Source organism: Myripristis murdjan, chromosome 24 (assembly GCF_902150065.1).
Source record: "Myripristis murdjan chromosome 24, fMyrMur1.1, whole genome shotgun sequence".
Taxonomy (NCBI): Eukaryota; Metazoa; Chordata; class Actinopteri; order Holocentriformes; family Holocentridae; genus Myripristis; species Myripristis murdjan.
Window position 1 is genome coordinate 18,397,888 of NC_044003.1, and position 13,872 is coordinate 18,411,759.

Consider the following 13,872-nt stretch of genomic DNA (forward strand, 5'->3'; position numbering starts at 1 on the left):
AATTTCTTTTTTGAATTTGATAAGTATCACCTTTCACTGGGTAAAACTTTATGGACATAGAAGTTTCTGTGAAAACAAAGCAGGCAAGATAAAAAGTCTGCCCACAAAATTAGCATTTATGACTCATAGGAATTCACATTTTACAAATACATGTTCCTTGACCTTAAAAAGGAATAGTTCTTAAACTGAAAAAGTTATAGTTATTGAGCTCATATGTATGCTTTGGTAAAACCTTTGCATTTTAGTTTTGTGGAAGTCTTTGAATACATCTATCAATAATCTAAATGTAGTTTGAAGTTCACAGAGCGTGGCTTTGTGATACCACAACATGACACCCAAACAAATCAGTTAAGTGCTGATAGTGTACATTTTTATTTCAGGAAGTGAAAAAGGGGGTAAATGCATTGCAGAAACAGAGTACAGTGTCCAGCATACAGTGTACAAGATGGTTACAAGCATGCCAGGCAGTCCCACACTTGTATCTTGCAGTATCCACAGACCCTGTAAAAAATAAATCGTCACAGCATAGAATGGACAAAAAACTGGATCACTGAAGAGAGGTTTACAGACGCCCATTTCCCAATCGTCAAACGCTCCTCCACTGCTGGTCTCACGAAGTCGGAGGCAACAGGACAACATTTCCAAGACGAGTTAAATTATATAAAAGTGTACAGTAGTGCAAACTAGCAGAGAGATCTCAAGAGTTGACAGATTAAGGTGGTGAAAACAGATTAGATTATCGTAGTGGCCGGCACAAGATCTACCTCTGGTGTCACAGGGAGTGCTTCAGCCACAAAAGGGAACTAAAAATAAAAAGCCAGAAAATCCAAATACTGACAGGCCTAGACTGACAAAACCATTTACACTTCTCAGCAGGTCACTGTATATTAAAATATTTGCATCTACCTTCACCGTTGTTGACAAGAGAACTGAACCAAATTCAAAATCAAGGTCATCGATTTCTTTAGCTTATATCAATTTAGATTTCATTATGTCGAGAACTCCCCGTGTTTTGTTGGCAAACCAATCGAGTCATTTGCTTACAGGACAAGGCGTCTTTACAAGGATGTAAGCGGCCTCTCCTGTGTGAAATGGCACTGATAGAAAACTTTTAATTGATCACCTAAGCCTAACAGGCAGGCGCTGCCATGGACTACTCAAAAATCAGAAGCTACAGTAGTAGTTGGACCAGTCAAGTGACAATACCTCTTTTCATAGAAAATAACAGTAAATGATTTAAAAGGAACAAAAGCAAGTCAGAGCATACATTCAAACAAACCACCTGCCTTAGTGCTGGTAGTGAAATACAGTACACACTCAAGAAAGATAGACAAATAAATAGTTATTTTCTGTATTTAACCGTAGCTGTTGCTCGCCTCTTCAGATTGTGTCACTACTGTATCATGACTACTACTTACATAATTCAGAGACTGACAAAAAGCTGGAAATAAAACTGACGTTGCATCAACTGCATGAGGAGCTTGATGCGCTGAAGAGTCTTCAACAACTGATACAAGGTAGGAAGATGCCTCGCTCACCACAAAGAGAAAGTGAAAAGGACCATACAACACCGTAACACATACACTTCAGTATTGCCGGGGACAGAAGATTTGTTTTCATATAGACAACTATGTAACAGTTTGAAGTAAAATGTTTAAAATACAGTTTTAATACTGACTTAAGGAAAATACTGCTGTTACCCAGTTTTGTTCGCTCACTCCTCTCACTTTTCCGCTAATTCAGAACTGAAGGAAACGAGCCAAAAAGGGAAACTGTTAGTATTTTCCTTTAAGTTGCAACTATGTTGTTTTCCTCTTTTAAAAGAGAGAAGCAGATGGCTGTACTAGGTGGGAGAGAAAACACATATGAAAGCGATGACCACTTAGTGGTAGCTTTTCCCACCAGAAGATGCGACGACAGGCTGCAGAGCGGTCCGATCTGAGCTCAGACCAAAGCTTCCTCCTTTGTCCTCGCAAAGCTTTCCCGCAAGTCGAAGGTGGAGCGACGGCAAGTCCTGTGTGAGAGGATGAGGAGGGTAGGAGGAAGGCCTGCTGACTCCTCTGCTATGAGGAAACCGTGACCGGATTGAGAGATCCGTTCCGGCTGTAGAACTTGGAGAAGGCCTCTTCGAGAACTGATGCCAGTCGCGGCTGATCGCCCTGAAAAAAAGAGGGTGAGGGAAAACATGATCTTTGCTGCAAGATGATACGGGGTATTGCAGCCGAACGGCCCAAAGCAGCAGGAGTGAGGTCAACGGGGTCATGATGAACTGCACTCACCTCACTGATGAATCCCAGCTGAACAAGCTCCACAGCCAGCTCCTGCACATTCTCATCTGTAGAAAAATGAGAGGCAATCAGAGGAGTAACACGGTGGCACAGTGCCCAAGTGTTTACAGAGACACCCGGCTGGGCTCGTCTGGCTCTGATTTGTGTCACACTGCTGCTACAAAAAGACAATAAAACACTCTGTGCCAAGTGGGTGCTTGGTCTTACATCCATAACCACTTAACCACAAGCATGAAAAAAACCTTGTTTAGAAGCCATGACACTTTTCTCTATCAATTTGCTTCAAGTCCATGCACAACACAGCAGAAACAGTCCAAGAAATAGCTTACATTTTACTGAAACTGGCAGCAACAAGCACAGCTCAATATGTAAAAAGAAAATGACTTGCATAGTCCAGGAACAATTCAAACCTTAACAAGTATTTGATAATGTATAATGTCAGCATGAGACTAGAAAGCTGTACTTTGCCTGACTGCAAGAAATAAATAGTGACCGAAACCACACTGTTTTAAAGCCTGTTGATCCATTTTGGCACAACTGTATTGAAAATTCACAAGCACTTGATTGTTTAAACCGTTAAAATGGGAAGTACTGATGACATAGCTCAAAATATTTAAATGATTTTAATAATTACAATTACATCTTGAATCTGATTCTTTTGATAAAATGAAATGTGTAGGTTTTTTTTATACTATAGGACTTTATTTCAAACAAATCAATGCTGTGGTCTTAGGAGCTTATTTCATATTGTAGGGGTGAAGAACTATAAATAACAGCAAAAAAAAAAAAAAAAAAAAAAAAAAAAAAAAAAACACTCAATTACAGTCAAAAATGTATCTATGGCTCAGAAAAAAAGCTCCATTTAGTTTTCTTCTTCAAATTCAAAACAGTGGCCCTGCTACCAGCACCAACTTCATGTCATGTGTCCTTGAGGCAGACAATGAAACCAAACAGTTCCCTCATTGTGAGTCACTCTGGGTAAGAGCATTAGCCAAATACCTAAAATGTATTCAAAAAGTGCTATGTGAAGCATTTTTTTGTTTGTTTCTCAAAATTAACACCTTATTTCCCATAAGCCCCTTTGCTTTCTTCAAAGAGGACTGCCCACACTACCACCTCCACACCTTCCTTATATCACTCTGCATGTGTTTGTTTGGAGCAAGAGAGTGGATCAAGGCCAATATGCATTCTGACTGTAAGCTAATGTGATGATGAATTTATCAAAAATAAAATATTTCCTGTTCTGCACATTTTGCCAAAGCTGTGCGGGTACTACTAGAATACTGATGGCCTCATTTTTTTATGGTAATCGTACGACACATATGTCTACCAAAACTCATAATGTAATTTACTGATGACAATAACTGTAATTTACTGATGACAATACAACATGTAGCACCTTTACATAGTTTAAAAAAATAAGTCAGACATATTCCATGTGTCCACACGAACCTGAAATAACTACTACCAGCTGTTTACGTGGACAGAGATACTCACTTGGTAACAAATCACAACTCAAATGCCTGTTCAGCTTATCCTCAAGTTTCAACAGCAGTGTAAGCTGAAAGAAGAAGAAAACAAGTCAAGTGACAAAGAAAATAAACAGACGTGTCAAAGTGTAGAGTGCAGCGTTACTCTTAGTAGGTTACATGAAGATTTATGAGACACAGTTGACAGACCGCAGACTTACATGATGCTTGGTCCCCTCGTCAACAGGCTCGATATTACACTGCATCTGAAGGACCTGAGCAGATTCACGGGGAAAATGGATTTAGTCTGGTGCACCAACATGCAGATTCTGGTAAGAATTATGCAAAAATCTGCGAATGAAGATCCACAAAAGCTCGACTTTGTGCCTCGACGAGTCAGCGATGAAAAAGATAATTCATGTGCATAATAATGCGGTTTCGGTGCCTAACTCTCAACAACAACTGGTTTTCACCTGCCACGCACCAGAGAAACTTTGAAATAAAAACGCTTTTGTGTCTCTTTGACGCCTTTGTTGTATTTTGCTTCTCTCTTCAAATGTGGTTTTCTATTCATCCCTTGCTGCATCCAGATGATGGCAAAAATAGATTTTAATATATTTTAAAGTATCTCATCTACTTGGGGACTGTATGATTCATCTCAGCTGTTATGAAAACAGACTGAAAATAGGTTATGTCAGTGGGAAAAAAACATAAATCAAACACCTCTCCATTTCCCTTTGAGACACAAAATATTTTAAATTTCAGCCAGGTATGCTTTCCCCTTAACGTCTGCTTCTGATTAATACTGATATTATAGAAAGTTCACAATTTGTAATTTGTGTACACAGCTGAAAGTTGGGGGATTTACCACATCAGGGCATCACAGGTAAGATGTCAATCACAGAAGTACCTTTACTGACACTGAAATATTTTGTTTGGGCTTTCCTGCCTCATTACACTACAAAAACAAAACCACACAAATAATTGCAGGAATTATTTGACAGATATGATTTCTATTTCCACCTGTCCAGCGGTTCTTTCTTACCTTCCTGGTCTCCAGCTCTGCAGGTTCAGGGGTTGGGGTTTTGACTGAGGGGGGCACTATGGGGGATTTCACTGCCTCCTGCTGGGGCTGCTGTGGGCAAGGCATCCCGAACGCAGTCAGAGGGTAGATCCCATTCCTGATGCACCAGAGAGAGAGAGAGAGAGCAGTGCCACTTCAGCTTGAGACACATCAGCAAGCATTCAGCGGCCCCGGTCAGCTATTATTTACCACTCTTGGCAACTGAGCTGGAGCACTTGAGGAGAAAATGCCTTGCTGAGGCACGCTTTAACGGTGGATGATGAGAGCATTACTAATTTGTTTTCCCCACGCAAAATTTCCCAGCTTGTTCAGGGATTCAAACCAACAACCTTCTAACAACAGACTTGCTTCTCCAATCTGGTTGCTGTCAGTAAAATGGGTCATCACTTCACCATCAGAACGATTTACATTTCTTGTACCGTCTTAACCGGCTCTTGCAGATGTTATGAACACAACCTTAAAGCTGCGCAGACGCACAACATCCAGTAAGACATCAAAACACAGCAATGCAGGAAGTCAGTGACGCATTAATCCAAGCACAAAAAGCCTGACGTCTGAACCAACCTAGGACAAGATGAACAACATTTGTTCCCTTACCTCACATCTTCCAGGAACTTGTCCAGCTCGAGGGCAGGAAACTGGGAGAGTCTGAAGAAAAGCACAGATTGTGTTTGAATATTTAATATTCAGTCAGGGCTCCATCTTCAACCTCAACCTCTATTTCAACAATAAGTTAAACACTCATCTCTCCACCTGCATCTGACATTCCTCCTGTGTGTCAATCAATTTTGAATCTGCTCTTATGTCTTCCCTTGTACTTGAATACTTGAGAGATGCAGAAATATTTTTAACATCCAATGCCTGGATGCCCTTTGACTCTTCACAAAAGCTAACTTGTATGATGACAATAAAGAAAACTACTTTACAAGAATCTCAGACTTACTTCAGCTGCACTCCCTCCTTGGCCTCAACAATCACCAAGTTGGGATCCATGTTCTTCGTCATCTCCTCTAACGCATTTTCGGGAATCATATCTACAGGCAAGGAAAACACATCAATCAGCTAAGAGTATTTCTCCACAGAAAAATATTTCTATGTTGCTTGTGTTGATGAAAAGCAGAATCAGATCATTTAAGACCCATGCCAAAGACCTGAAATGTGCTGTTGGCAAATCAGCAATAAATTTACCGAAAATACTGAGCGTTGAGTCAAGAGTAGGGCTGTGACAATTATGAAATATTAGCAGATGATTAACTGTCAAACAAATAATTACGTTTTACAATTTTTTTTTCTCTTCAACCTAACCCTAACCCTAACATTTAGTATTTGCTTATTATTGCTACAATGACAAACACACATTTAGGAAGATCAACTGACTGAATTACAATGCTTTGTAAACCAAAATACATTGCATGCGGTACAGTTAGGGTATACACAGTTCTTTAAAAGGATGAAGCCAATCTAAGTAAAAGGACACAAACAAAAACAAAGTAAATCACTGTGACTGTGCCTACAACAGGCAATACTGTGTCCCAGACATAATTTCTTCCCCACAATCTGTATAAATATAATATATACTGTGCTCTAGGCTACTGTATAATGTACAATGTGTGTGTAAGTTAATACACATGACTCAAGTTTCACTTCTAACTGCAGTGCTGAGTTCTGATTATCAACTTGATCTAAAATTCTTCAAGCAGTGCAACAGTGAGACAGGTAGCATACAAACTATGAAATATGTATGACAGTTAGTTTGTGGAATAAAATGACTATGTAAATCAATTGTCCTCAGTTGAAATTATCGCTATCAACTGATTATACGGTGATTGGCACAGCCCTACATCAGGGTGCAGTCCACTGGAATACAGAGTCCAATCCAAAGAAACAACCAAGCCCTCTGTAAAGTTTCCTGTTAGGCTTTGTCTTGGTTGACCCACTAATATTACACAACAACTATCTGCGTGTATGATTACGGATTAGGGTTTTGATTAGCTGTAAAATTACTCGCTTCTCAAAAGTGACTGCCTAGTTTGCAACCACAGCAGACATGACTGAGACGATTAAACTTGCATGATAAAAATGAAGAGTGGTGCAAAAAGGGACAAAAAGAAATCAGATGTGGTTCATGATATTTCCTAAAATTCTAAGCTGTTTTGGAAATCACAAGGATCAAATCTAAGGTTTAGTCAGGCCACGTGGAGCCCAACGGCCTCAAAACCATGCAAAAAGCTGGAAAATTGTGTTTTCCCAATGCAATGGGCCAATAAGATATGTTCGAGAGAGGTGTCCCCATTTAACGTTGATAGAAAACAAGCCCTCTAGACAAACTAATAGCGTAATAATAGAGTGTTATCCCTTAGATGCACATATTAGGGGTTAAAGGTGTGTTGTAAGCCGCTGGTCTGGATTTTTGGCAGCCTCAGACAAGCTGACTAACTAAATCCTGGACGCCTGCAGGCTGCAAGTCTGACACGATTCCTGCAGTCTTTGCTGTAATAGGAAGTCTGTTGATAACTGAGATGGTGCTTTCCGACCTGTGGGTTTCTGAAAGACGTGTTCCAATGTTCATTGTCTTCTTTCATTCCAAAACAAGGCTGCTCAGTCTTCCCCCCTCAGAATTACTATTTTTGGTAAGATGGAAGGGACTCTCAAACTGCCTCTAGACAGTCATGGGACTGCACTACTACACCTCTTTTATGTTTGGTTTTACCCTGCCTCCCTGACAAAGACAGGTCCCCTCAGCTACTCTGTGGTGGGGGAAACTCTGCGCGACATTTGGCCTTTAAATAAAGAATTAGATCAATAAATAATCATAAACATAAATTAACAAATAACTGAAGGCAAAAATGTGCAATGAAAATTTGATTTCATTGCAGGTTTTACAGACTGTTCTCATGTAGCTGTGGTCAGGGCAGAGCCTCTGTCGTATCAGTGGTGAGCAACGCAGCCAACCAGAGCAGCATTCAACAGAACACAACATATCGGTGTGACCTGACCTTTAACTGCCTTTTAACCTCGTCAAAACGCTGTTACATCAAAACTGTTTAAGTTCTTCTTAACAAAATGCAAATGAAGCTTTTTGTGTGTGTATTTTCACTCACGCTGGTGGCTGACGATGCAGTGCGCAGCCAGCAGCTTGAGTAAGGGCACCTCAAACAAGGCCTGGTGAAACAACAGCTCCTTGGCTGTGGGACGCTTACTGGGATCAACCTCCAGACACTTCTGGATAAATTCCTGAAAGAGGGGGGAAAAAAACCCACTTTGAAATATGGGCTTCTCTTACGCAGAGAAAAATGGACGTTAAATGTTGGCCCTGCCCTCCCCACTCACCCGCTGTAAGGGATCCTCTAAGGACTGAATGGCACTGTTTATGGCTTCTTGGGACACGTAAGACGAATCTCCATTACTCTGAATTTCCAACACAGCCATCTGACGGGATGAGGAAGTGTGAACATTAGAATCAACACACACAACCAAAGTTAACACGCCACTCCCATGTTTCTACACTCATCCTAAAAGCCCTATTCATCACTGTTGACATAGGTGATATTTTATTACACCAAGCTGTGAAACATAAATAAAAAAAATATATTTCTCCATGATTTCCTTTTAAAAGCAGAGATAACAGCCTAATCTTTACTTTTGTAATTACTGTGGAGACCAAATCAACAGGCTATATCCTGGTGGTTTCAAAGCTGATAAGAGACCATCAAGTATTAAGCTACGTTAACAGAGTCCAGTTTTGTTGACACACTGCAGTGACATATGCACTTTTCTAAGCATATCACCAATCAGGATTTCTGTGAAGCTGCTACTCAGGTAAACTGTGCTGTTTTGTTCATTTTTGTGAATACATCGAGCTCCTGACTAAACAAGGTACTCCTCTCACCTCTAAGGCGCACATTCCAAAGGAATAGATATCCACAGCTGTGGTGACGTCGGCGACAGCTGAAAACAGACATGCTGATCAGTATCACAAAAGCATCACCACACATTTGGGCCCTCAGCCACGGGCAGCATCTGAGACGACTGATAAGTGTGTCGAAATCTCACCTCCATACTCTGGAGCAAAAAAATGTAGGCTCTTCTGCTCCTCCCGACACGTTTTGACGTGGTTGTTAATCGTGTCTGGAGCCACTGTAACAGTAAGTGCAAAATAACAATGAAAAAAAAAAGAAAAAACAGAAATAAAACCAATAAATTTAAAATGACACTGCCCCTGATCTGATTTTCTCCATATTTCTGAGACCCACCTGAGCCGATCTTGATGAGGCCATTGTGCTGGATGAAGATGGTGTCACAGGTCAAGTTGCCATGGATTATTGGAGGTTCACACGAGTGCAGGTAGCTGCAAACAAATGATACCGGAGTATGTTAAAAAAAAAAAAAAAAAAAACTCTCCTGCATCAGAGTGGAAAACTAACTGACTCATGGAGTACCAAACTTTACCAGCTACAATGACTTTTTTTTCCAGACAAATGAAGTAGCTGCTATTGAAATTATTTTAGAAATGTTACCATTATCTTGATCATGGATTATTTAACTGACACATGACGTAATTTCTTTATGCTCGGTTAGTTTACAAAGATTTGTTACACTGACCTGAGAGCAGACAGTATTTGTATGCACCAGCGTTTCCAGGCCTGGCAGAAAAATAGGAAACAGTTCAATTAAAAACAAGAGTTAATGTAAAACATGTCCCAGTTCTCTTAACTCCTCTCTAAGCAGTTAGCTTCATTTCAAAGAAACTGAATTCGTACAGCTGCTGCTGAGTTAAAGCGTCCCAAGTTAAAATTGGGACGAGTGAGCTTTTAGTGGAGCTTGGGGGACAAAGGGCAGCACTAAGAGGTGACACAAACCAGTCATTTGTTCTGAGGTCAAGTCTGAGAAACAAACAAACAAACAAACTGTTCAGCCCAAATACCTTTTCATTCATGGTCTTGTGGTTTTTCTTGGTCTTTTTCAAAAACTGTTTCAGACTTCCTGAGGACATGTATTCAGTGATGAAAATGACCTGCAGACACAGAAAGATCAGTACAAAAGCCTTTCACATTTTTCTAAGCATGTTATGAACAAAACAGCATTTGTGAGATGATCTCGTACCCTAGCTCTGTTCTCCTTGACGTCAGCCCAATATTTGTGAAACTTCACAATGTTCAAATGCTCCAGCTGGATCAAATTGTCAAAAACCGCTTTGACTTTTTCCTGAGAGAAAGAAAAAAAAGAGGGTTGAGGGTTGCACAGATTATAATCAGTGAAACAATATACGACATATTTCAACCATGGCAAATAAACATCAGCACTACTGTAGCAATGAGTAATTTAATTTGGTAAATGTAATAATTTAGTTTAATAAATGAGTCCAATTAGCCTCATATTGTTCAAATATCCCTTTAAATGGCCTGGTTGGGGTTGGCATTCATTTTCAATGAAAAAATAAATAAATAAATAAAATGTTGATGTTATTTTTGCTGGGGTCTGTTTTTATTGAGTGTGGAAAATATGATTTGTTGGTCAGGGCTTTAGGGTTCTGTAGCACCACAACATTTCATTTATAACAACATTTTGTCACACATTTTACCTTTATCAAAAAAATGTAGCTACTGAAAGTTCTACATTGCCCTTGGCCATGGTGCAATTTAGATCACATTTATACATACTGTCAATGAGGGTCCATCAAAAGTCAGGGATGTTTGAGTGACACCCTGAAGCCTGTAACTGCTCACTCTGTGTAAACCAGTCTGCATAAGAATGACCTTTGACACTATGAATATAAGAACCTTATTAAAGCAGGCAAGCCGACCAAGAATACATAAATATTTATCAGTCATAGTCTGGGGAAGTACCTGTAGGGGATGTAGGGTTAATCACATGAAGATTTAAACTGAGGAGCTGCCTAATACAATCACTGTCTACTTACTGACAATCACTGACCAGGTCTGATGGGGAGGCTTTGGACTGAGTGCCTTGCACAAGGGCGCCCTGAGCAGTTTTTCAGGACAGGGTGAGGGCTACATGCTGATTTTCTCACGAGTAACACACTAAATCCTTAGAGGCCACTGTCTGAGTCAAGATACCAGAACTACACTGAGCCAAAGAAAAGAAACCACTTAATCCTTTTACATAATAGAACGAAGCACAACCATTAAGTCCATAAATAGAGAATATTACTGAGACACAATGACGGCATGGCACACTGTCTTACCCCTGCAACAACCTGTATGAATATCCATCAACATAGTCTGTCCCTGGGCAGGAGCCTAAACACTGAACTGTGCGGTCACAGAAACACTCTGGATGTCGAGCAAGAACATTAAGTAAGAATCACTCTGAATCTGAAAACTGCCCACCGTTTCTGAAAAACTCTCCAGGCACTGTGTTAACTTTCCTAGGCACTGCCAGCAGGTCTGACTGTGTGCTGAAGGAGCATAAAGCCAAGAGTTAACAATTTCTGGTAGGCCTGTGTGGATGGAGTTAGTGACATTAGAGTGTGCAGCTTCTTCAAAATGACTTTGTCAAGCCATTTTATTATTTGCAGGGACGCCCACTATCCTCTGCAGACTTGGTAAGCCAATATCATAATCATCGTCACGGGTGTTTAATTTTCCAGGGTGTACACACACACAGCTGCTTCACACATCATAAATCGTAGTGTCCTGGCCAAGCGCTGGACCCACCTCCTGCAGCTTGAAGTTCTTCCTTTCTGAGAACATGACCTCATTCCAAACCACTTCAACTCCCTCCTCGGTGTCCATGGCTAAGTAAGCATTATCAATCCCGGGAACGTTGCGCTGATTCACCTAAAATGGGGGTGGAATAACACAACAAGATGTGATTGAGCTAAAATTTAATACAGGTAAAAGTGATTCCATCCACAGTGATGTGCAGCATGTACCTCTTCTCTGCGCTTCTGCCAACGTCCACATGGGCTCTCCTCCAGAATCTCTGACTCGTCCTCGCTCTCCTCCTCCTCATCCTCTGTGGCCGCCGTGGGGGGAGGCTGTGCCACCACGGACACAGGCGGGGACACAGATGACACACCTTGACCCATGGACGCAGCAGCCACAGACTCCGGCTTCATTTCCAGGACAGAGTCCGGGGCCTGCTTGCTCTCTCCCTCAGACATCCTGCTTCTTCGTCAGGCCCAGCAGCCTGCTGTGTATCACACATCAATACAGTCACAATACAACCCCTGATGTTAACAACATGAGTTTATTAGCGGTTGGAGAAGCAACACAGAGACTTCCTGTTTCAATCAACTTTAGATGCAGCTAGAAAAACGCTGCCAGCCTGGTAACATTAGCTGAAGCCGGCTTGTTGCAGCTCCCAGCACAAGACTGACTGCTAAGACTGTGCAAAGTAACGCTAGCTAACTTCTCACTCACCAGCACAAGGCCACATCACCCGGCATCGTTCACCCGATGAAATAAAGCAGAAAGGAAACACAGGGGTAATGTTAGACTTACATGGTGGACTCAGGATGTTTGACGATGCCAGCTCCAGTTTATCAGCAGAGCAGCCCTTGATGTTAGCTTAGCTCCAAGTCTTCTTCCGTTTACTCGGCTGGACTGCAGCTAGGTCTATGGCGTCGCTAGCTCTTTAGCTAACGTCTGTTACCGACTGAACTTCAGGAAACAGTCGCTTAACTTGCCGGGAAACGGTGCTTATGTCTAATATTGAGAAGAGTGGTGGGTTTTGTCCACCTTGTCACTCGATGTCCCGCTTGCTTGCCAGCTACCTAGCGCTAGCTGGTCCGCTGCTAGCCCGCCCGCCCCTCTCTGCTTCTCAAGACTCCAGCCTGGCTAACGTGCACATTAGCTCCAGCTCGTGTGTTCAGCTGCACAGTCCTGCACGGGTCCTAGGCACGTTCACCGAGCACCGACATGGTCAACACGACATGTCGTCGACAGTCGAGTGAAATGACTGAGGGAGTCGAGGCGTATCGCTCACGTTAGATCCTGGAAGGCTCGGGCTGACTGACTTGACACATAACACCAGCCAGAGATGATGGCGACAACTTGCAGATGCAAGCGCTGCGAGCTGTGTGGCGTCAGAGCCGCGCGGGGTTGCCAAACGCGATCTGCTCTATCCCCCTTTTACAGAATCCATCTCTCTCTCTCTCTCTCTCTCTCTCTCTCTCTCTCTCTCTCTCTCTCTCTCTCTCTCTCTCTCTCACACACACACACACACACACACACGCACGCACGCACGCACGCACGCACACACACAAAGAACTTTGAGAAAAACCTACTCAATGTCTCATGATTTATTTGCGGTTTTTATTTATTTATTTATTTAGGACACTAGCTTTATTCCTTAACTGCGCACTTGTCTGTAGCAAAACATTTATGGTAGACAGTCACAGAATTGCAGCAGCCTATCAAGACTAATTCAGGCAATATATATATACAGCATCAGACCTGGTAATGTTTTTCTTTCATCAAAAGCAAGGAGGAGGCCAACAAGTAAACAGAACCGAAAACAGTGGTCCTAATGGTCCTTATACCAACAAACACACAGCATACAGCACTAAACATAAGAAAATAACATCAAAAGATAGTAATATTAAACGCCAGCTAACTCACCTGGACACTTTTGAATATATTCCACGATTTATATCTTGCTTTGGTGGGGTAGTTCTCATTGACAGGTGGCGGCGAAATGTCAGTTTGAAAAAAACATGAGTGAGTGATTTCCTCAAACCTGGCAACACTGCCCTCTGAGCGGTCAGTGTACCCGCCTCCTCTCGTTTGATAAGGGCATTGATTGACAGGCGACTGGGCCAATTGGATCACACAAGCGGTGAGTTTAGTCGGGTTGCTTCACCACTAGGTGTCAACACAGTGAAGAGCAGAGGGGCTACAGATAGCGGTGGGCATATAAGTGATGCTGAACCTTTGATCAGAGCAGTGGTAATGGAAATACTGACATAGAGTTGAGATAACTTACAATTTTCAGATATGTAGCTAATGGTAAGTACTAATTAAGGGTTTAATTATTTCCCAGGAGAAATTAAGAAAGAAGTGCCATC

At 41.7% G+C, this 13,872-nt stretch overlaps 1 protein-coding gene across 1 annotated transcript; it reads right to left on the reverse strand.

The window, feature by feature from the left end:
* Nucleotides 1-348: 348 nt before the first annotated feature.
* On the reverse strand, nt 349-12,899 carry nrbp1 (nuclear receptor binding protein 1). Its single transcript, XM_030047169.1, has 18 exons — nt 12,308-12,899; nt 11,737-11,996; nt 11,519-11,641; nt 9,945-10,046; nt 9,766-9,855; nt 9,444-9,484; nt 9,095-9,189; nt 8,895-8,978; nt 8,731-8,789; nt 8,172-8,270; nt 7,943-8,075; nt 5,785-5,875; nt 5,439-5,489; nt 4,803-4,938; nt 3,979-4,032; nt 3,786-3,849; nt 2,280-2,335; nt 349-2,159 (listed from the first exon to the last, which is right to left on the reverse strand). The coding sequence occupies exons 2-18, from the start codon at nt 11,965-11,967 to the stop codon at nt 2,064-2,066; spliced, it is 1,605 nt and encodes a 534-aa protein (XP_029903029.1). The 5' UTR covers nt 11,968-11,996; nt 12,308-12,899; the 3' UTR covers nt 349-2,063.
* Nucleotides 12,900-13,872: the final 973 nt, after the last annotated feature.

Excerpts from the sequence above, each read along its gene's own strand:
- nrbp1 (XM_030047169.1), bottom strand. The coding sequence starts at position 11,967 with ATGTCTGAGGGAGAGAGCAAGCAGGCCCCGGACTCTGTCCTGGAAATG. Across the intron at positions 11,642-11,736 it reads GGCAGAAGCGCAGAGAAGAG|GTGAATCAGCGCAACGTTCC; the intron begins GTACATGCTGCA and ends CCCCCATTTTAG. Across the intron at positions 2,336-3,785 it reads GAGTTGTGATTTGTTACCAA|ATGAGAATGTGCAGGAGCTG; the intron begins GTGAGTATCTCT and ends ATTTTTCTACAG.